This window comes from Hylobates moloch, unplaced genomic scaffold (genome assembly GCF_009828535.3).
Source record: "Hylobates moloch isolate HMO894 unplaced genomic scaffold, HMol_V3 SCAFFOLD_10, whole genome shotgun sequence".
In the NCBI taxonomy this organism is placed as follows: Eukaryota; Metazoa; Chordata; class Mammalia; order Primates; family Hylobatidae; genus Hylobates; species Hylobates moloch.
In genome coordinates this window covers 102,154,790-102,177,024 of record NW_026652285.1, presented here as the reverse complement: position 1 = coordinate 102,177,024, position 22,235 = coordinate 102,154,790, and the positions used below count along the sequence as shown (strand labels likewise).

The 22,235-nt window shown below is 44.0% G+C and overlaps 1 protein-coding gene across 20 annotated transcripts in view; it reads left to right on the top strand.

The window, feature by feature from the left end:
- The window catches only part of FNBP1 (formin binding protein 1), a 161,971-nt gene that overhangs the window by 73,355 nt on the left and 66,381 nt on the right, over window positions 1-22,235 (top strand). For all 20 annotated transcript variants that reach the window (XR_004249980.2, XR_009215196.1, XM_032165402.2 and 17 more), the window contains exons 5-6: window positions 17,467-17,529; window positions 18,590-18,694. Coding sequence is in view for 18 of the 20 variants with exons in the window: in XM_032165402.2 (XP_032021293.1) it covers window positions 17,467-17,529; window positions 18,590-18,694 (168 nt within the window). In the remaining 2 variants the exon portion in view is untranslated. The remainder of the gene's footprint in view (window positions 1-17,466; window positions 17,530-18,589; window positions 18,695-22,235) is intronic.

Genomic DNA, 22,235 nt, shown 5'->3' with positions numbered 1-22,235 from the left:
ACCCTGAACTTCCCTTGACCTTGCAAAGGTTTATATTTTTTTCCTGTTTGTTTCTTTTGTCAATGCTTTGTCTCTCTCTCTCTTTTTTTTTTTTTTTTTTTTTTTAAGACAGAGTCTCACTGTGTTTCCCAGACTGGAGTGCAGTGGCACGATCTCGCCTAACCGCAACCTCCACCTCCCAGGTTCAAGCGATTCTCCTGCCTCAGCCTCCCAAGTAGCTGGGATTACAGGCACATGCCACTATACCTGGTTAATTTTTTTATATTTTTGGTAGAGACAGGGTTTCACCGTGTTGGCCAGGCTGGTCTCGCACTCCTGACCTCAAATGATCCACCCATCTTGGCCTCCCAAACTGCTAGGGTTTACAAGCGTGAGCCACCACGCCCCCTCATACTCCTTTGCTGTGTTATGACCAAGTTGTTTTATATTTTATTTACTCACTGTTAATGATGACTTTTTTGTAGTCTGTCATATCTGTATTTTGGGTTCAGTTCCTTTTGTTAATCAAAAATTATAGTAATTTATGGAATAAATTATAGGTGGTACAGATACACATTAAATATCTCGCAATACGTAGTGTTCCTTTTATTTTAAGGAGAACTGCAAGTACAGGTTTCTGAGTCAGATATTCTGTTGGGAGGAGCTGTAAACATCATGCTCTTTTGAAACATTCTGTAATTAAATTAAAATGACATTTTAGAAAATCGTGAAACCTTTTGAAATATTAGAACAAATATCAGTAAGCAAATGTGTGTATTTGTGCTATTTAATTGGTTTATTTAATTTTGTTTGAGACAGAGTCTTGCTCTGTTGCCTGGGCTGGAGTGCAGTCACGCAAACTCGGCTCACTGCAGCTTCTGCCTTCTGGGTTCCAGTGATTCTCCTGCCTCAGCCTCCTGAGTATCTGGGATTACAGGTACCCCCTACCATACCCGGCTAATTTTTGTATTTTTAGTGGAGATGGAGTTTCACCACGTTGGCTAGGCTGGTCTTGAAATCTTGAGCTCAGGTGATCCGCCTGCCTTGACCTCCCAAAGTGCTGGGATTACAGGCGTGAGCCACCGCACCTGACCTGTTTGTACTATTTTAATATAATGCTTCATGAGCATTTTTTTTTCTTTTTCCTTTTTTCTTTCTTTCTTATTTTTATTTTTTATTTTTTCCTCCGGGGTCTCATTCTGTTGCCTAGGCTGGAGTGCAGTGGTGCGATCATGGCTCACTGTAGCCTCAACCTCCTGGACTCAAGTGATCCTCCTATCTTAGCTTTCCAAGTAGCTGGGACCACAGGCATATGCCACCATGCTCAGCCAGTTTTTTAAAATTTTGAAGAGACAAGGTCTTGCTATGTTGCCCAGTCTGGTCTCAAACTCCTGGGTTCAGGTGATTCTCTCACCTCAGCCTCCCAAAGTGCTGGGATTATAGGCATAAACCCCCATGCCTGGCCTGTTTTTTCTTTTTTCTACATAATTGTTGCCATTATTTTGAATAAGTAGATAATGAATTAGCATTGTGATATACTAATCACTGTAATTTAAAAAATGATTCCAATAATATTGGAGGCCGGGCGTGGTGGCTTACGCCTGTAGTCCCAGTACTTCGGGAGGCCGAGTGTTTAGCCTCGGGCTTGCTATAGATTAGAAATAGCTAACCGCAATGAGGACTGCTGGTTCTCCAGATTTTACCCAAGATAAGGACCCTGGAGCACAGGAAGGTGCAGTGAGCTGGGTGTGTTGCTCTGTTGCGGAGCTGGGGAGCCCCCAGGCTGCCTCCCTCTCGGGGCAGTGCGTGTTTGCAGGCATGGTTTTGTTTCCAGTGAGTTTTTTTCGACATACCTTCAAGGATGCTGGAGTAAACAGTATGAACATCCTCATCTGCAGCTGGCCTTGGAAAAAGAGCTGTTTGGCTGGGCGCGGTGGCTCACGCTTCTAATCCCAGCACTTGGGAGGCTGAGGCAGGCAGATCACTGGAGGTCAGAAGTTCGAGACCAGCCTGGCACCATGATAAAACCCCTTCTCTACTAAAAATATAAAATACATTTTAAAAAATTAGCTGGGCGTGATGGTGCATGCCTGTAATCCCAGCTACTCAGGAGGCTGAGGTACGAGAATCGCTCGAACCTGGGAGGCAGAGGTTGCAGTGAGCTGAGATGGCACCACTGCACTCTAGCCTGGGTGACAGAGTGAGACCCTATCTCAAAAAAAAAAAAAAAAAGAAGAGGCTGGGCACGGTGGCTCACGCCTGTAATCCCAGCACTTTGGGAGGCTGAGGCAGGTGGATCACGAGGTCAGGAGATCAAGACCATCCTGGCCAACACGGTGAAACCCCGTCTCTACTAAAAATAATAATAAAAAAAAAAATTAGCTGGGCATGGTGGCAGGTGCCTGCCGTCCCAGCTACTTGGGAGGCTAAGGGAAGAGAATGGCATGAACCCAGGAGGCAGAGCTTGCAGTGAGCCGAGATCATGCCACTGCACTCCAGCCTGAGTGACAGAGCGAGACTCCGTCTCGAAAAAAAAGAAGAAAAGGAGCTATTTAAGACCTTCTCGTAATAACCAACATTTCTCCTTTAGAGCTTTTACTTTTGGCTACCCTGACTTTACTTAGTAAACACTATTTTTTGTAAGGATGAGTCTTAAAACAACGGTGGAATGCTATCATTTCTGTCTTCTGCTGAGGTTAATTATTGGCGCACACAGCATAACAGAGTTAGAACTCAAATCCAGGTTTTCTGAGGCCAGACTCAGTCGCCTTCCCACTATGCTATGATGAGGGGCTGACAGCATGCTTCAGGTCTGTCTTAAAAGACAGGGAGAGGCCACATAAGTTCTGTGTTCACTGAGCTGGAACCCCCTGCTTGGTGGTGGGCAGCGAGAGGAAAGGATGCAAGCTTTCCAGACAACGACCCTGCTCAGGATTCCTGGCAGCCCTGCCCTAGGCAGGTTATGAAAACTCTGTGAGCATACACTTAGGAATCTGTAAGCTGAGGCTGATTATAGCCACCTTAGGAAGTTGTGGGGACGATTATGAGAAGACAAATATGAACCTCCTAGCACAACGTTCCAGTATACTGATATATAGATGCTGCATATGCAGTTTCTCTTGCTGTAATCATTCTGTTACTCAATGCAGAATCTCATTTCCACCCCAGAGCTTCTCGATCAGGGCTTGTTACAGAAAACGGAGCACCTATAATCCCAGCACATTGGGAGGCCAAGGTGGGCAGATCACCTGAGGTCAGGAGTTCAAGACCAGCCTTGCCAACATGGCGAAACCCCGTCTCTACTAAAAATACAAAAATTAGCCAGGCACAGTGGCGCATGCCTGTAATCCTAGCTACTCGGGAGGCTGAGGCAGGAGAATCACTTGAACTTGGGAGGCAGAGGTTGCTGTGAGCGGAGATCGTGCCATTGCACTTTAGCCTGGGTGACAGAGCGAGACTCCATCTCAAAAAAAAAAAAAGAAAACGGAGCATGTTTAGGCCTCCTGTGAGCAGGTGTCATACGATAGTTGTTCAGTGATTTTAAAATGACCTTTCTAAAAATGTGTAATTGGGCCAGGCACAGTGGCTCACTTGAAGTGGTAATCTCAGCACTTTGGGAGGCTGAGGCGAGAGGATCACTTGAGGACCAGGAGTTCGAAACCAGCCTGGCCAACATGGTAAAACCCCGTCTTTACTAAAAATACAAAAATTAGCTGGGCGTGGTGGCATGCACCTCCCCGTCTTTACTAAAAATACAAAAATTAGCTGGGTGTGGTGGCATGCACCTGGAATTCCAGCTACTTGGGAGGCTGAGGCAGGAGAATCGCTTGAACCCGGAAGGAAGAGGTTGCAGTGAGCTGAGACTGTGCCACTGCACTCTAGCCTGGGCAGCCGAGCAAGACTCCATCTCGAAAAATAAATAAATAAATAAAATGTGGAATTGGTTGATGGCATAGGAAACAAGAAGCTGCTTTTAACATTTTAGATCCAGCTACTATTTTTCATGGCTGACTAGAAATAATGCCTTACTTAAGTACCATCCTTAACCATCAGCATAGTACAGATTGGGCCATTTGATACAGTGGCAGAATCCTGGCTGCCCAAAGGGATGATTTTGAATTTACAGGATTACTGCTGGATCTCATTACTGCATATAGAAAGAACGTCCAAGTTCAGTGGACAATACTGGTTGAAAATTACTTTTTACCTACATTTTGCTGTGTTTGAATGGATGAATCTCTAACAAGGGTAAGCGTGATGAAAAATGGCTCTCTGTGCAAAGATGATGTTTCCTTCCTTTTTTTTTATATGGCATTCTTGCCTTTGTAGCCCTACCAGCTGTTTGATCTTTAAGTCTTCAAATCTAACTGTAGGACGGGCACAGTGGCTCACACCTGTAATTCCAGCACTTTGGGAGGCCAAGGCAGGTGGATCACCTGAGGTCAGGAGTTTGAGACCAGCCTGGCCAACATGGTGAAACCGTCTCTCTACTAAAAATACAAAAATTAGCCAGGCATGGTGGCATGTGCGTGTAGTCCCAGCTACTCTGGAGGCTGAGGCAGGAGAATCATTTGATTCCAGAAGGCAGAAGTTGCAGTGAGCTGAGATCGCACCACTGCACTCCAGCCTGAGTGACAGAGTGAGACTCTGACTCAAAAAAAAAGAAAAAAACAAAAATCTAACTGTAAAATAGGATTACTACTTCTACCCAAGTATCTAGGAGAAAAGATACTTTTTTTTCTGCACATATATTTTTGTATCACAATGCAGTTCATTTTAATGTTATGAATATCCATTGTTTTTCCTGATGCACAAAACTGTAGGCTCATTTTGGTGAAAATATGTTGATTTTTTAAAAATGCAGATTCATGGCCAGGCACGGTGGCTCACACCTGTAATCCCAGAACTTTGGGAGGCTGAGGTGGGCGGATCACAAGGTCAGGAGTTCCAGACAAGCCTGACCAACGTGGTGAAACCCTAGCTCTACTAAAAATAGAAAAAAAAAAAAAAATAGCTGAGCGTGGTGGTGCGCACCTGTAATCCCAGCTACTCATGAGGCTGAGGCAGGAGAATTGCTTGAACCTGGAGGCAGAGGTTGCAGTGAGCCGAGATTGCACCACTGCACTCCGGCGTGGGTGACAGAGTGAGACTCCATCTCAAAACAAAACAAAACAAAAAGCAGATTCACTAAAAAGAGAACCTTTCCCCCCTGCAAGAACTTAGCAGTTTAGGTTCTTCCTTGCCTGACATCTGAGCCTGCATCTGTCTCTTTAGGAAAACATGAGCAGTCGTGGAAGCCCTGGACAAGGAGGCCCTATAGCTTCTTCACCTAGTGGGTTCCACTTAGGGTAATTGCATTTTCAGTGAGGTGTTTACCATCTCTTTAGACATAATGGAATCAGTGGCCAGTCCTTGGGGGTGCATATAAAAAGAATATTACTAAAACTGAATTAAAGGACAAAATCTCACAATCCCTTATAAATCAAAAATCCTCATTTTTCAAAGTTTTCTTCCTGATATCATTTGCAGATAGGTATAATATTTAAGAATATTGGCTGGGCGCAGCACTTTGGGAGGCCGAGGCGGGTGGATTGCTTGAGGTAGGGAGTTTGAGACCAGCCTGGCCAACATGGTGAAACCCCGTCTCTACTAAAAATACAAAAATTAGCTGGGCTTGGTGGCACATGTCTACAATCCCAGCTACTCGGGAGGCTGAGGCAGGAGAATCGCTTGAACCCAGGAAGCAGAGGTTGCAGTGAGCCGAGAACACAGTGAGCCGAGAACGCGCCACTACACTCCAGCCTGGGTGACAGACGAGACTCAGTCTAAAAATAATAATAATAAAAGGCTATGCGTGGTGGCTCATGCCTGTAATCCTAGCACTTTGGGAGGCCGAGGTGGGGGGATCACGAGGTCAGATCGAGACCATCCTGGCTAACGTGGTGAAACCCTGTCTCTACTAAAAATACAAAAAAAAAAAAAAAAAAAATCTTAGCCAGGCATGGTGGGGGGCACCTGTAGTCCCAGCTACTCAGGAGGCTGAGGCATGAGAATGGTGTGAACCTGGGAGGCAGAGCTTGCAGTGAGCCATGATCGCGCCACTGCACTCCAGCCTGGGCCACAGAGCGAGACTCTACCTCAAAAAAAAAAAAAAAGAATGTTAGGAATATTAATCCTAGTATAGCTATAATTTATATTCTTCTTGATTCTCCATTTAATATTGTAAGCATTTTCCATGTTTTTACCTGAAAAAGTATACGTTTTTGTTTTTAGATTTTTTTTAAAAAATTTTTAAATTTTTTTTAGGGATAGGGCTGGCTATGCTGCCCAGGCTGGTCTTAAACTCCTGGGCTCAAGCAATCTTCCTGCGTCGGCCTTTCAAAGTGCTGGGATTATAGGAGTGAGCCATTGTGCCTGGCCAAAAGTGTAATTTAAATAATTGGAATTTTATCAAAGTTATTGGAAGAGAAGTTAAAAAAGAAAGAGAAAATATTTGGAATTTTAGTAGCTGTGCATTGTTCTAACAAAGTTATAATTTGCTAATTCTGTATTGTTTGATTTATAGGCTATTACCAGTTTTTGACTCATTTACTTAGTTAGTTGTGTAAACAATACAGCAGTAAACTCTTTACTTCCAAAGCTGTTTGCACTGTGTGTGGGCTGAGATTATTTCCCCAAACTAAATTCCCAGAAGTGAGACGATGAGGTCAAAGCATACATGATTAAACATACATGATTTATGGTTCTTGATAAAACTCTGATAACTTATGTTCAGATAATTATAGTAGAATTACAGATGGAATTATTGATAGATTTACAGACTTATAGATAGATTTCCAAATGTCACTGAAATGATCAACATGGGTGTGAATCAGCTTATCTGAGATGTGGGTAATTCAGAGTTGATAACACATATATTACTCCATAAGAACTACTGTAAATGTACTCTTATCAGCAACTTCTGAACATTGAGTCAAGTTATTGAAGAAAAGAGTTTTAGAGGTTGTTTGTGCAGCTCCAGCCTTTGAGTACGTCTGGGCTTTTCCGCAGTGATTACCACTAATCATATATGAGAAATTGTGAAGATTTGTAGCTCCAGAAGGAGAACCAGGAGGTTCTTGCCAACATTTTCTGGAATTCCAAGAAAACTTCTCTCTGCAGGTGGAAAATATGGTTCATTACTCACAAAGTGTTCGCCAGAAGCAGAATCACTTTTTGGCAGCAGTTATCTGAAGAGTTCTAGAGGAAACAATTATACAGTACTTTCAGTGACTCACTAAAATGTTTATAAACCTCAGACCTGTATGCTTACAGACCCCACATTACTTAGAATTGACCATTTAAAACTTCTCCTGAGGTTTCTGAAATGTTTGAAAATGGATACTGCACTAAAACCTGTAACATTCTTTTTAAATTTAGATATTCAATAGGTCCTATTTACGGACCTTATGAAGGGGCTTAATTTCCTATAAGCCAGTTCTGCAGCCTGGACTGACTCCAATATATTTAGGAAAACAAAATGTTGTTATAAGAGACGACAGCAAATAGGTAAAGCTTAGCATGAAGGAAAGCAAAAGCTAAAAGGAATTTATGTATATAATCTAGCTACTTACAAGTCCATTTCTGATTTTTTTTTTTTTTGAGACGGAGTTTTGCTCTTGTTGCCCAGGCTGGAGTGCGATGGTGCAATCTCGGCTCACTGCAACCTCTGCCTCCCAGGGTCAAGCAATTTTCCTGCCTCAGCCTCCCCCGTAGCTGGGATTACAGGCGCCCGCCACCACACCTAGCTAATTTTTGTATTTTTAGTACAGACGAGGTTTCACCATGTTGACCAGGCTGGTCTCAAACTCCTGACCTCAGGTGATCTGCCTGCCTCGGCCTCCCAAAGTGCTGGGATTACAGGCATGAGCCACCATGCCCAGCCATCTTCTTTGTTTTGAAAGAACATGTAAAAGTGGCATTCTGTTCATTAAGAGTGGGCCCTTTCACCACTGTGGTTGTTTCACCTGCAAAACCACTGGTCTGGTGAGCCCTCCCACAAAAAAAAAAAAAAAGTTTTCCAGCTACCTGAAAGGCTGAGGCAGGAGGATTGCTGAGGGCTGGGAGTTCCAGACCAGCCTGGACAACATAGTGAGATCCACTCCCCAATCAAAAAAAAAAATGTCTTTTTAAATTGTATCATTCATGGGATAATATACTTCATAAACAGGACACTTAAATTCTTTTCTTGATTTCATGGGCTTGAAATGTGATCTTGGATTTTGTGTTTCTCCTTTGCAAGCTAGAATTAATGATACTTTCCTTTTGGGAATTGTGAGAATTACTTGACTCATGTTTCGTATCTCACATGGTTCTTGTTCGGCCACCTGTTTGACATCTCTCCTTAGATGCCTAATACAGCGTCACCATTGCACCTTTGTCAGCAGAGGACTGGAGTCCAGCAAGTGCGAATGATGGCTCCAGAGTGGTGTAGTGCAGTGACCCTGTTAGCCCACCCCAAAACAAACTTCTTTTTTTTTTTTTTGAGATGCAGTCTCACTCTGTCACCAGGCTGGAGTGCAGTGGCGTGATCTTAGCTCACTGCAAGCTCCGCCTCCCGGGTTCAAGCGATTCTCAGCCTCCCGAGTAGCTGGGATTACAGGCATCCGCCACCACGCCTGGCTAATTTTTGTATTTTTAATAGAGACGGGATTTTGCCATATTGGCCAGGCTGGTCCCAGAGTCCTGTCCTCAGCTGATCTGCCTGCTTTCGCCTCCCATAGTGCTGGGATCAGAGGCGTGAGCCACCGCGCCCCACCCCAAAACAAACTTCTGATCCCCCAAAGTCCTTATCCATGTTCCATTCCAGTCTGCACTCCCTCCAGTTCTCAATAAATGGGATACCTTTTCTTAAACTCAGGTGCTCTGGCCAAACACATAGTCACCCAGAGCTTTTCTCTTTTCTCTTACACACCATCTCTTATCTGTTAACAAGTCTAGTTGGCTCTGCCTTCAGTAAATGTTCTGAGTCCAAGCACTTCTCACCCCTCTTCCACATCTACCCCTAGTCCTGTGCCTCATTATCTCTCATCTAGAGGACTCTGCTGAGCCTCCTAATTCGCTTCTCTGCTTCCATGCTTACCCTGTGGCCAGTGGTCCAACTGTCCATCTCCACGTCAGAGCCACCACCAGCTCTCCCTTAGAGAGAGTGCAAGTGTAGCAGCCTCCTTCTGCAGCAGCCAGCTTGACCTTGAAATAATGTAGATCAGGCCATGTCACTTCCTTTCTTTTGTTGTTGTTGTTGTTGTTGAGACGGAGTCTCGCTCCATCACCCAGACTTGGAATGCAGTGGTGCGATCTCAGCTCACTGCAACCTCCATCACCCAGGTTCAAGCAATTTTCCTGCCTCAGCCTCCCAAGTAGCTGGGATTACAGGTGTGTGCCACTACGCCCAGCTAATTTTTTTTTTTTTTGTATTTTTAGTAGAGATGGCATTTCACCATGTTGGCCAGGCTGGTCTCGAACTCCTGACCTCAAATGATCCGCCCATCTCGACCTCCTAAAGTGCTGGGATTATAGGCGTGAGCCACCACATCCAGCTGTCACTTCCTTTCTTAAATCTTCCAACATGCTTACCGTGGCTGATGAGGCTGTCCATGGTCAAGCCCCTGCCTGCCCTCCGTCCCTGTGCCCTTTACCTTGGTCTAGTGGCACTGGCATCCAGCTGTTCCTCAACAGGACAAGCCCCTTCACACTCAGAGCATCTGCACTTGCTCTGCCTGTGGCTTGGAGGGTATTCCTCAGACCCTTGTAAGTTCACTCCCATGTTTTATGCAAGTCTCTACTCAAATGTCATCCTAGACTGCCCTTGTCTAAAATAGCTACCTTCACCTACACCCATCCCTCCCTATTCCTTTACCCTGTTTGTCTTACTTCTGGATCCACTCAATTTCACAGGGACAGGGGACTTTGTTTTATTTACACAGCTTTCCTCCTGCCTGGAGCAGCCCTGTGCATATGTGGGCACATCAGTGAACATGGGATGAACACCCTGGCACTCTATCTAAAACTCTTATTGATGGAGATTCTCTGTATTAGATGCTGCAAGTAACAGCTTTATATCCTCAGAAGGGATCAGGCAAGAAAATGAGCCATTCCATGAGAGGAATTAGGATTTCTTGATTGATTTCCTTCCTTCCTTCCTTCCTTCCTTCCTTCCTTCCTTCCTTCCTCCCGCCCTCCCTCCTTCCCTCCCTCCCTTCCCTCCCTTCCTCCACTTCCTTCCCTTTCTTCTTTTCTTTTTCTTTCTGTGTGTGTGTGTGTGTGTGTGTGTGTGTGTGTGTGTGTGTGTGTGTTGTGTGTGTGTGTGTGTGTGTGTGTGTGTGTGTGTGTGTGTGTGTGTTTTAAGAGAGATGGGGGTTTCACCATGTTACCCAGGCTGGTCTCAAACTCCTGGCCTCAAGCGATCCCCCTGCCTCGGCCTCTCAAAGTGCTGGAATTGCGGCCTAGAGATGCGAATTTCAAGGAATATGAAGACAGGATTGTTTTGAAAAACAGATAAAAGATCACTGAAGTCTAGGTAAATTGCTGCATGTGGAGCCTTCTGGGCGAGAATAACCGAGAAACAGTGAGCAGAGGAGCAGCCAGAGAAGGAGGGAGGGAAAATGCTGCTGCTTAGGCCTGACCGTGGCCCAGTGCCTCATGCTGCTCAGTGTTACGGGTAAAGTCAAGCAACTGAGCATGACTCTGGGAGGTAGGCATTTAGAAAACTTCAAACACGTTCATGAAGAAGGTATTTTTACTATGGATGAACTTGGAAAAATAAGCCTTGCTAAGTAAAAATAGAATGTGTGTCCCTTAGTGAATGTTTCTGGCTTCTGGTTTGGGTTTTAAGTGGGGTACGACATACCCACTTGAACAGGACTAAGGCGTTTTGCCATTATACCACATGGTCCATAGAAATATCCACGCCGCTTAGAGTTCTAGCTCAATTAAAACTGGGAGTCCTGATTGAGACTTGGAAGCTGCTCCTGTTCAAACCCACTACTGCGCTGTGAGTTTAGAGGAAACAGGATTTGTCACAGGCATGTTTGCTGGAAGCGCCCTCTTTCTTTGCCCTTTTCAAGTCTTTTTGTTTCTTTGTTTGCATCTGTGGAATCTGAGTTTTATTTAAAATTCCAGATGGTTGACTGTTCTCAGTTGAGTGTTTATTCTTATGCTTTTTTCTACTTTTTTTTTTTGAAAGGGCTGTTCTCACATCAGTGCCATGTTTTGCTCTTTTAGCTGTTAATGGTTTAATATCTGTATCAATAGCAAAAATGAGCAGCTGTTGTACCTAATTGCAGTGTGAATACTAAACATTCTCATAGCATTTGTGTGAGTTTGTCTGTTCTGTCTGTGATTTCTTGCAGTTCAGTAAAATTGTCTCAAAAGCTTTGCCATTGTCGTTTTTCTTAAAGTTAATGCTTGCTTATTTTAGATTCTCTGTGATTTTTTTTTTTTAAATCTCAGCCACCTCTGTTCACTGGGAAATTTCTAAAAAAAAATCTGAAGGGTGATTTGATCTGTGTAGACTTTTATTTCAACTAAAAAGTTGAAATAAAATAATAAGCGTAGCTGTCACCCCAGAAACTATTAGGGTTTGGGTTTTTTTGTTTGTTTTAGCTTATTATTATGTTTTAAAAGAAACTGAAAGCATCTCGTTACAGCAGAAAGTAAGAAGCATTTCTCTGGGTCTCTAGAGATGGCATTTCCTGTCTCTTTTCTGATAGGAGAGAAAGGAGCTGTGATGACTTCATTCTGTGGCTCCAAAAGAAGCACTTTTTATCTTTGTCCAGAGAACAATTCCTCCTTCTTTGGCGCTTGCAGGCACACTTTTTAGACACACACTTGCTCACTGTCCAGAGAAGAAATGTTCTGCCATTGTTGGTAAACAACAAATACATCTGGCAAAGCTGGTTTATTTGTTTAACTTTGTAACTGTTAAAATAGCTTTTCCGGTGAAAGCAGTGAAGATAGAGCTAGAAACAAACCTCAGCTATTCAGGTCATGGTAGGCACAGAGCACGAAGGAAGGCTTTTGTTCCCTCCCCTTAATATCCTAAAGGATCCCCCAGCACAGATAGTTTTTCGTAGGTTATGGCCAAATAAATAGATGGACAGGTACTGTGAAAAAGGCTGGGGCTGGGTGGTGGCTCATGCCTGTAATCCCAGCACTTTGGGAGGCTGAGGCAGGCGTATCACTTGAGGTCAGGGGTTTGAGGATAGCCTGGCCAACATGGTGAAACCCTGTCTCTACTAAAAATACAAAAAATTAGCCGGGCGTAGTGGTGTGCGCCTGTAGTCCCAGCTACTCAGGAGGCTGAGGCAGGTGAATTGCTTGAACCCAGGAGGTGGAAGTTGCAGTGAGCCGAGATTGTGCCACTGCACTCCAGCATGGGCAACAGAGACTCCATTTAAAAAAAAAAAAGCCTGGAAGGAAGGAAGATGGGCGTCACCCACAATTTCCTAAGCCCCATGAAATGGTAGGATGGTAACTGCCGTTTTCAGGTAGTGGTTTAATAACGTGCATGGGGAGAGGTGTGACTGAGGAGACTTCATGAGAGATAACTTACCAGTAAATTCAAGGTGTGCACTGTGCCTTAAACACAAATGCATATTTATTATACATTTAAACTAAGGAGTGGCAAGAGAACCACTCAATGGATTTTTCAATCAAAATCATCCCTCGTGTTTTTAAAATAAGACTTTTTTTTTTTTTAAGACTCTTGTCGTCAGAGAAGATTTCTTTTGTATGAAAGTCAGGTGATAAGTCCCAGGCAATGCCTGTCATTGTCTGCTGGGCTTCTGTGCATTTCCTGTCTCCACCCACAGCATTGCCCCAAGCTGGAGGGAGCTTTCACTTTGTTAAAACATTCACTTTCAGAGTTGCTGGAGAGATAGACCGTCAACCTGGAGTACAGCTGTGAATTGGTGCTGGGGTTTTCTCTTTTTGTTCCTGTCTTTGAATCTCAAAGTAAAACTTTTTGGAACGGCTGTATCTCTTCAGCAAACTGCATAACTTGGTGCTCCGGCTTGGGAAATGGGGATCTTTCTCTTGGCAGAGAAGTCACCCGATAAAGACTTTCACGACCAGAGGTGCCTTCCAAAAAGGGCACAGTTGAGTCCAGGTGGTTTGAAATGGACGGTCTGGTCTCTGGGGAGTCCTCCCTGAAAGTGTGGCTTTCAGAAAACCTGCTTGTATTTTCTATATGTTCTCCACCAAGGTCCAGAGTTTCCCTAACCCTGCCCTCGGCTCTATTTCTTAATTCTCCCACAGTCTGGATCCCTTCTTTTCTGTTCTATCCTTGTGTCCATTACAAGAGCTGAAAAACGAAGCCCCAAGGGGCCCCCCCTGGGTTTGCAGAGACCAAAAAATTGCTGGATAGATAAAACTGACTGTAAAGAGGCGCTTGAAACAGTGAAACTCGATCTCAAAAGAGAGACAAGAAAACATTCCCTTATAAAGGAGCACTGTTCTAAATCTGATGTTGTCTCTGCCTTCCCAGCCTTTCCAGTTGTCAGCTCTATTTTCTGACTCCGCTAAATCCTAAGTTCTGACGAGGTACGGGAAAAGCTCCGAGGCTGTACCTAGTAGACCTCTTTGTTTTTATCCTTCCTTCACCTGACCTTCTCTGTAGTGCACCCCTAACACCAATGCTTACCTTGTGAGCCAGAAAACAGACAGCACATTCAAACCCAGTAATTGAAGGAAGGTCGGTTATTAAAAGGAGCATTTACAACCTGGCGGATAGAGTTTAGGAAAAGCAGTGAGGATGGTGCAGTACCCTGGAGCAAGTCACAGTGGGGAGCTGATGTTGCCCCCAGGCCTCACAGGGCTGGAGGAGCCTTCCAGGAATTTCACAGATTAGGAACTTCTGAGGTTAGCTGCATGCGGGGCACTGCCTGACTGGAGCTGTGCCCTTTGGTCCAAGGACCCAGCCAACCTGTATCATCTCAGTGAGGAGAAGCTGCAGGTACAGTTTCCTGCCCTCTGATCACCCAGAACCTCCTTGTGGCAAACCTCATCAGAACCAGAGGGCAAGGGTTCATGAGATCCCTGCATGTCAGTCTCTGGGGACCCAGACAGGGTGGAGAATGCACCTGGGAAATTTGCAGGACATCGACCAAGTCAGCGATGGTGCACTGGAAGGATACTAAAAGATATAGGGGCCGGGCACGGTGGCTCACGCCTGTAATCCCAGCCCTTTGGGAGGCCAAGGCAAAAGGATCACTTGAGGCCAGGAGTTCGAGACCAGCCTGGCCAACATGGTGAAACCCTGTCTCTACTAAAAATACAAAAAAGTAGCTGGGTGTGGTGGGTCGCACCTGTAATCCCAGCTACCAGGGAGGCTGAGGCAGGAGAATCACTTGAACCTGGCAGGCAGAGGTCGCAGTGAACCAAGATCACACCACTGCCCTCCAGCCTGGGCAGCGGAACAAGACTCCGTCTCAAAAAATAAAAAATATAAAGGATTTAGGGAACTGGTGATTTTAGGTCACTGAACAAAAAAAAAAGACACCATTCTCTTAACATTTCTGCGTATTTCTAGCACTTCCTTCCTTGGGATCTTTGTCTTCTTTGGTCTCTTGGCTTTAACCACCCACTTTATACTGAAGACTCCCAAACTGCTCTTTAGTACAGACCGCTCCCTAAGCTCAGATCCACAAGTCCAAGTACATATTAGTCTCTCTACTTGTTTTTTTTGTTTGTTTGTTTGTTTTTAGGGTTTGTTTTTTTTTTTGAGATGGAGTCTCTGTCTGTCACCCAGGCTGGAGTACAAAGGTGCCATCTCGGCTCACCGCAACCTCCGACTTCTGGTTCAAGCAATTCTCCTGCCTCAGCCTCCTGAGTAGCTGGGATTACAGGCATGTGCCACCATGCCTGGCTACTTTTTGTATTTTTAGTAGAGACGGGGTTTTCACCATGTTGCCCAGGCTGGTCTCAAACTCCTGACCTTTGATGGTTCGCCCACCTTGGCCTCCCAAAGTGATAGGATTACAGGCATGAGCCACCGTGCCCGGCTAGTCTCTCCTCGGGAGTCTCATAGAAATACCAGCCTTAACACATGTGAAACTACGTGTATGATCATCCCACCTCAGACCTACTTCTCTCAGTCTTCCCTCTCCTAAAGCTCAGACTGACAACCTTGGAGTCACCCCGGGCAGCTCATTATTGCACATCTGATCTTATCTCCCAGAAAATCCTGGAGGTTGGGGTGATCAAAAGGTGCCCAGAACCTGACCCCTCTCACCACCTGCACTGCTCGCTACGTACGACCTGTCCAAGTTGCAGTAATCTCCAGGATTGTTACAACAGCCTCCCACCGTCTGAAATCTTTCCTTCACAACGTCTTAGAGTTACTCATTGACTCTGGTTCATTCAGACAAAAAAGCCTAGAAGACCCTATACAACTCCCTCTCTCTTCTCTGACCTCATATGGTATTCTCCCCAAGGCTCCTCCAGTTCTAGCCCCCAGGTTAACACCACACCAGAGCCTGCCTCAGGGCCTTTATATTTAAAATAATCTAATAATGAAAACAGCCATGCACACAAAACACTCAAAACTCTTACTCAAGTGTTTGTAGCAGCATTTTTCTTTTTCTTTTTTTTTTGAGACGGAGTCTTGCTCTGTCACCCAGGCTGGAGTGCAGAAGCGCAGTCTCGGCTCAGTGCAACCTCCAGCCCCCTAGGTTTTAAGCAATTATCCTGCCTAAGCCTCCGGAGTAGCTGAGATTACAGGTACATGCCACCATGCCCGGGTAGTTTTTGTCTTTTTAGTAGAGACAGGGTTTCACCAGCTTGGCCAGGCTAGTCTCGAACTCCTGACCTCGTGATCCGCCCACCTCTGCCTCCCAAAGTGCTGGCCCGGCCGCATTTTTCATAATAGCCCAAACCTAGAAACAACCCAGATGTCTATCAACTGTTGAATGGATAAACAAAATGTGGGATAGCCACATAATGGAATAATCATTTGGCAAAAGGAATGGAGTACTCATACATGTGACAATGTGGACTTTGAAATCATGCGACGTGGACATTAGGAGATAATGAACACATCCCAGTTACCAAAGGCCTCAGACCGTGTTTCCATTCATAGGAAACATCCAGAATAAACAAGTCCACAGACAGGCTCCCCAGGGCTGAGGAAGATGGAGGGTGACAGCTAGGGGGTACAGATTTCTTTTAGGGGTGATAAAAATATTCTAAAATTGGTTGTGGTAATGGTTGTACAGTTTTGTGACTCTGCTAAAAACCATTGAATTGCTCAGTTTAAATGTGTAAATCGGATAATATCTGAATCATATCTCAAAGCAGTTAAAAAAGATGATCGAAGCGATTGCTGTCTTAATAAAACATTCCTGTCGTTTTTCCAAGTGGCATATATGTCTTCAAATTTTAATTAATTTATTTATTTTATTTTATTTTTTTGAGACAGAGTCTTGCTCTGTTGCCCAGAGCTGGAGTGCAGTAGCATGATCTCGGCTCACTGCAACCTCTGCCTCCCAGGTTCAAGCAATTCTCCTGCCTCAGCCTCCCAAGTAGCTGGGATTACAGGCACACACCACCACGCCCGGCTAATTTTTGTCTTTTTAGTAGAGACGGGGTTTCACCATGTTGGCCAGGCTGGTCTTGAACTCCTGACCTCATGATCCGCCCACTTCAGCCTCGCAAAGTGCTGGGATTACAGGCGTGAGCCACTGTCCAGCCTATTTTATTTTTTTGAGATGAGGTCTCATTCTGTCACTCAGGCTGGAGTGCAGTGGCACGATCACGGCTCACTGCGGCCTCAACCTCCCAGGCTTAGGTGAGCCTCCAACCTCAGCCTCCCACGTAACTGACTACAGGTGTGCACACCACCATGCCTGACCAATCTTCAAATTTTATACAATTGTACCTAAAGCTGTAAAGGGAACTCTGTGACTGCTTTTTTTTTCCCCCAAGTGAAACCTGGTTCATCTGTGATGACTATTCTTGTTTTTGTTTCCACATTAAGCTTTTTATTCCCTTTTCCTTTTTTTTTTTATTTTTTTATTTTGAGGCAGGGTTTCACTGTGTCATCCAGGCTGGAGTGCAGTGGCACAATCACAGCTCAATTTGGCAGTGTTAAACTCCCTGGACTTAGGTGATCCTCCCACCTCAGCCTCCAGAATAGCTGGGACTATCAGTGTGTGCCACCACATCCAGCTAATTTTTCTATTTTTTGTAGAGTAGGGGGTCTCACTGTGTTGCCCAGGCTGTCTCGAACTCCTTGGCTCAACCGATTCTCCTTCCTCCGCCTCCCAGAGTTCTGGGATTACAGATGTGAGCCACCGCACCCAGCTACCCCTTTCAACTCTTAAATTTCTTTGGAGCATACATACTAGAGGTTCAATATTTAGATGTTGTTTAAGTGGATGAAAATGTTTCCTCCTGGGTTCATAAGAGAAGCAGAGGGTACTAATCGCCAGTGTGTTTTCCCCTTTGCAGAACTTTCACGATGGCCGTAAAGCACAGCAGCACATCGAGACTTGCTGGAAGCAGCTTGAATCCGTAAGTGAACAATGCACAGCAAAAGAAACGGCTTTATAGATTTTTTTTTTCTTTTTTTGAGACAGAGCCTCCCTCTGTTGCCCAGGTTGGAGTGCAATGGTGTGACCTCGGCTCACTGCAACCTCTGCTTCCCGGGTTCAAGTGATTCTCCTGCCTCAGCCTCCCAAGTAGCTGAGATTACAGGCACATGTCACTATGCCCGGCTAATTTTTGTATTTTTGGTAGAGATGGGGTTTTGCCATGTTGGCCATGTTTGCCAGTTGTTCTCGAACTCCGGCCCTGAAGTGATTCGCCCACCTCGGCCTCCCAAAGTTCTGGGATTACAGGCGTGAGCCACTGCGCCCAGCCTGAGAAATATCTTTATAGATTTTATAATTTCAATTTAATTTAACCTTGAATCAATCAGAAAGTAAAAAACATGCACACAAAAACACTAACGAAACATCTTTGTAGATTTTTCTCATTTAATTTGTTTCTAGAACCATTATCTAAAGTTGAGCCAAAAGAGCTCAAGTTGAGTATTTTTCTAAAAGTCACGTGGAAATAATAAAGATTAGACAGTTTTGGTGGAAATAATAAAGATTAGACAGTTTTGATGGAAATAAATGCAGATTTTAAAATAACTTCTGGAAATTATGACATAAAAAATCAATTCAGAGAAGAGTGTTCTTGGGCCAGACACGTTGGCTCACGCCTATAATCCCAGCAATTTGGGAGGTGGAGGCGGGAGGGTTACTTGAGCTCCGAAGCTCAAGACCAGCATGGCAACATGACAAAACCTAGTCTCTACAAAAAATGCAAAAATTAGCTGGGCATAGTGGTGCATGCCTGTAGTCACAGCAGCTAGTGAGGCTGAGGTGGGAGGATCACCGGAGCCGGGAAGGTCATGGCTGCAGTGAACCAAGATGGCGCTACTGCACTCCAGCCTTGGTGACAAAGTGAGACCCTGACTGAAGAAAAAAAAAAAAGAAAAAGAACAACGCTCTTTGGGAGCTTTAGATAAAATTACGTCTTCTCGTAGGACTCTTATGGTTTCATAATTATTTTCCTCTGATTTTAGAGTAAAAGGCGATTTGAACGCGATTGCAAAGAGGCGGACAGGGCACAGCAATACTTTGAGAAAATGGACGCTGACATCAATGTCACAAAAGCGGATGTTGAAAAGGTGAGGTGAAAGCTCAAGTGTGGGCCGGGCACAGTGGCTTACGCCTGTAATCCCGGCACTTTGGGAGGCTGAGGTGAGCAGATCACCTGAGGCCAGGAGTTTGAGACCAGCCTGGCCAAGATGGTGAAACCCCATCTCTACGAAAAACACAAAAATTAGCTGAGTGCTGTGGCAGGCACCTATAATCCCAACTACTAGGGAGGCTGAGGCAGGAGAATCGCTTGAGCCTGGGAGGCGTTGGCTGCAGTGAGCCAAGATCACGCCACTGCACTCCAGCCTTGGTAACAAGAGCGAAACTATCTCCAAAAAAAAAAAAAAAGACAAAGGAAAGCTCAAGTGTGTCTTTCATTTCCCCTGTGAGTGTTCATCACCAACCGCCCATCCCCAAGTTCCCGTTTCTGATGTAGCCACAAAAGGCACTACATGGGGAATCATTTTCATTTTGTGTCAACCATCGTGGGGACCAGAAGCTCAAGTGTGGGGAATCTTCGGTGTTAGAATTTGAGGCGTTTATCTGTTGAGTCACCAGGGTGATAAAGTGGAAACTCAGACCATGAGCAGTCTGGGAACAACGTTCCAGAAGGTTGTGGCTCTTAATGGCTTTTCAAAGAGAAAGTCAATTTCTTGAGAGCCGGAGGAGACGGGACAGGGCCATCTGGAAGAGCTTGGCTGCTTATAATGGTTCCTTTAGAGCGACAGAGTCTCACCGCTTGCCTGACTTCTAATTGATTCCTCCTGGTTGATAACAGTGAGGTTGTAGTTGAAGCCTTGCATATTTCATTCCTCTCAAAAGCTTTTCTCTAAATGGACTTGTATTGCCAACTAGAAATATTATAAAGTGTATACTGTTTCTCATTGTGGCTCAATATGTGTTTTTTCCCTAGAAGCTGAATTTTATTTTTATAAAAGTCATCAATACAATGTAAACAAAATTAGGCTTTTACATAACAAGGACTCATTCATGATGCCCATGGCTGGGCATTCATAGCCTCATGCTGTATGTGGGTGAAAGCACTGAGTTTTTATAGATTTGTTGAGCTTTTGACAGATCAGTTAGAGTTTAGCTGGGAAATGGTGTGAACTATTATTTGCCCAATTCTGCCAAATTCTTTGCTTCAAGACTAGGTATACCTTAGTATTAATATGCCTTTCTCTAAAATTATTGAATATATTAAAATACATATTCTTGCCAGGTGCTGTGGCACATACCCCTAGACTCAGCTACTCAGGAGACTGAAGCAAGAGGGTTGCTTGAGCCCAGGAGTCCAGACTGGGCAACATAACGAGACGCCATCTCAGGAGCAGGGGAGTGTTCTCAATATCTGTATTTGATCTCAAAGTGGAGATACTTACTTTATCAAAAGACATTAATTTGCTGCTAAAGTTAAATATTTTAAATGTTACTCAATTAAAATAAGTTAGATTAGCCCAAAGTTTAAAAAGACATTTTATGTTGAATGAGGCAAATCAGTGTATGTATCATTCACGTGTGTGTGTGTGTATGTGTGTGTGTGTGTGTGTGTGCTAAAAGAAGTATATATGTATATATTTTAGAGATACTGAGATATGGTCTCTATTTTTATTTTATTTTTTATGTTTATTTATTTATTTTCATTTTTTATTTTATTTTTTGAGACGGAGTCTCGCTGTGTCGCCCAGGCTGGAGTGCAGTGGTGTGATCTTGGCTAACAACAGCCTCTATCTTCAGGGCTCAAGTGATCCTCCTGCCTCGGCCTCCTGAGCAGCTGGGACTACAGGAGCCCACCACACCCTGCTAATGACCCTGTCTCTAAATAAATATATATATATATTTTTTGGTGTGGTGTATTGGCTCATGCCTGTAATCCCAGCACTTTAGGAGGCCAAGGTGAGCAGATTGTTTGAGTCCAGGAGTTCAGGTCCAGCCTGGGCAACATGGTGAGACCCTTTCTCTACAAAAAATATAGAAAAATTAGTGGAGCATGGTAGCCCATGCCTGTGGTCCCAGCTACTCCGGAGGCCAAGGTGGGAGGATTGCTTGGTCCTGGGAGGCAGAGTTTGCAGTGAGCCACAATCCTGCTGCCACACTCCAGCCTGGATGACAGAGCCAGACCCCGTCTCAAAAAAAAGCACTCAGCCTCTAAATTGTCATTTCATTTCTGTTTTTTTCTGTAGAGATGGTCATATCAGCAGCAAGTAATGATAGTTGCATTTATTTTCCAATCTTCATGCCTTTTGTTTATTTTTTCTTAACTTTGCTGGTTATGCCCTCTGTTCTGCTGACTCATCATTGTGGACTTCCTCAGCTTGTTCCTGATTGCAAAGAGAATGCTTCAAAAGGTTCCCCATTAAGAATGGTTTTTTTTTTTTTTTTTTTTTTTTGAGACGAAGTTTCACTCTTGTTGCCCAGGCTGGAGTGCAATAGTGCAATCTCGGCTCACTGCAACCTCTACCTCCTGGGTTCAAGCGATTCTCCTGCTTCAGCCTCCCAAGTTGCTGGGATTACAGGTGTCACCACATCCAGCTAATTTTTTGTATTTTGGGTAGAGATGGGGTTTCACCATATTGGCCAGGCTGGTCTCAAACTCCTGACCTCAGGTGATCCACCCGCCTCGGCCTCCCAAAGTGCTGGGATTACAGGCGTGAGCCACTGCGCCCAGCCAAGTATGATTTTAATATACCCTTTATTGGTTAAACAATTTTCCTTTTCCTGTGTTGCCAAGAGCTTTTTTTAAAGCTTGACTTACTATTGAATATCATTAAATATTTGTTCTGCTTCCTTTAATTCATTAATGTGGTCAATTACATTAATCAGTTTTTTTTTACATTGAGCCAAATTAGTGTTCCTGGGACAAATTCAACTAGATTATGATGTATTATGTTTTTATGTGTAGCTGAACTTGTTATTATTTTATTTAAGATTTTTCATTGAAATGGTCTGTATTCATTGAACTTGATCTATAATTTTCCTTTCTTATCTGTTCTACTTTGCATTACTTATGAGTTTTGGAGTGTTTGCTCTTTTTTCTGAAATAATATATGTAAAATTAAACTCGCTGTCCCTTAAATGTTTTATGATACTTCTTTGCGTAAATAAGTTAGAAACTACTCATTCCATATTTTATTGTCTACTTCTGGGTTGATCCTAGTGGGTTATCTTTTTGTAGTAATATATCCATTTCATCATAAATTTTCAAATTTATTGGCAAAAAGTTGCCCATAATATGTTCTCACCTTAATTTTTGCTGCATATGTTATATCTCCCCTATTTACTCCTAATATCTTTTTTAATACTTTTTTCTTTTTTTCTGGATACTTTTTAAAAGAAATTATTTATGCTTATTTTATTATATTATTATTTTTTGTATATAGAGATGGGATCTCACTATGTTGCCCAGGCTGGCCTAAGCCTCAGCCTCCTAAAGTATTAGGATTATGGGCATGAACCACTGTGCCCGGCCTTAAGTATCAGATTTTATCTTTGTGGAGCCTCCCTTTTCTATTTTTATTTTCTATTTATTTAACTTCTTCCCCCACCACCCCCATTCCCCTCCTTCTCCTT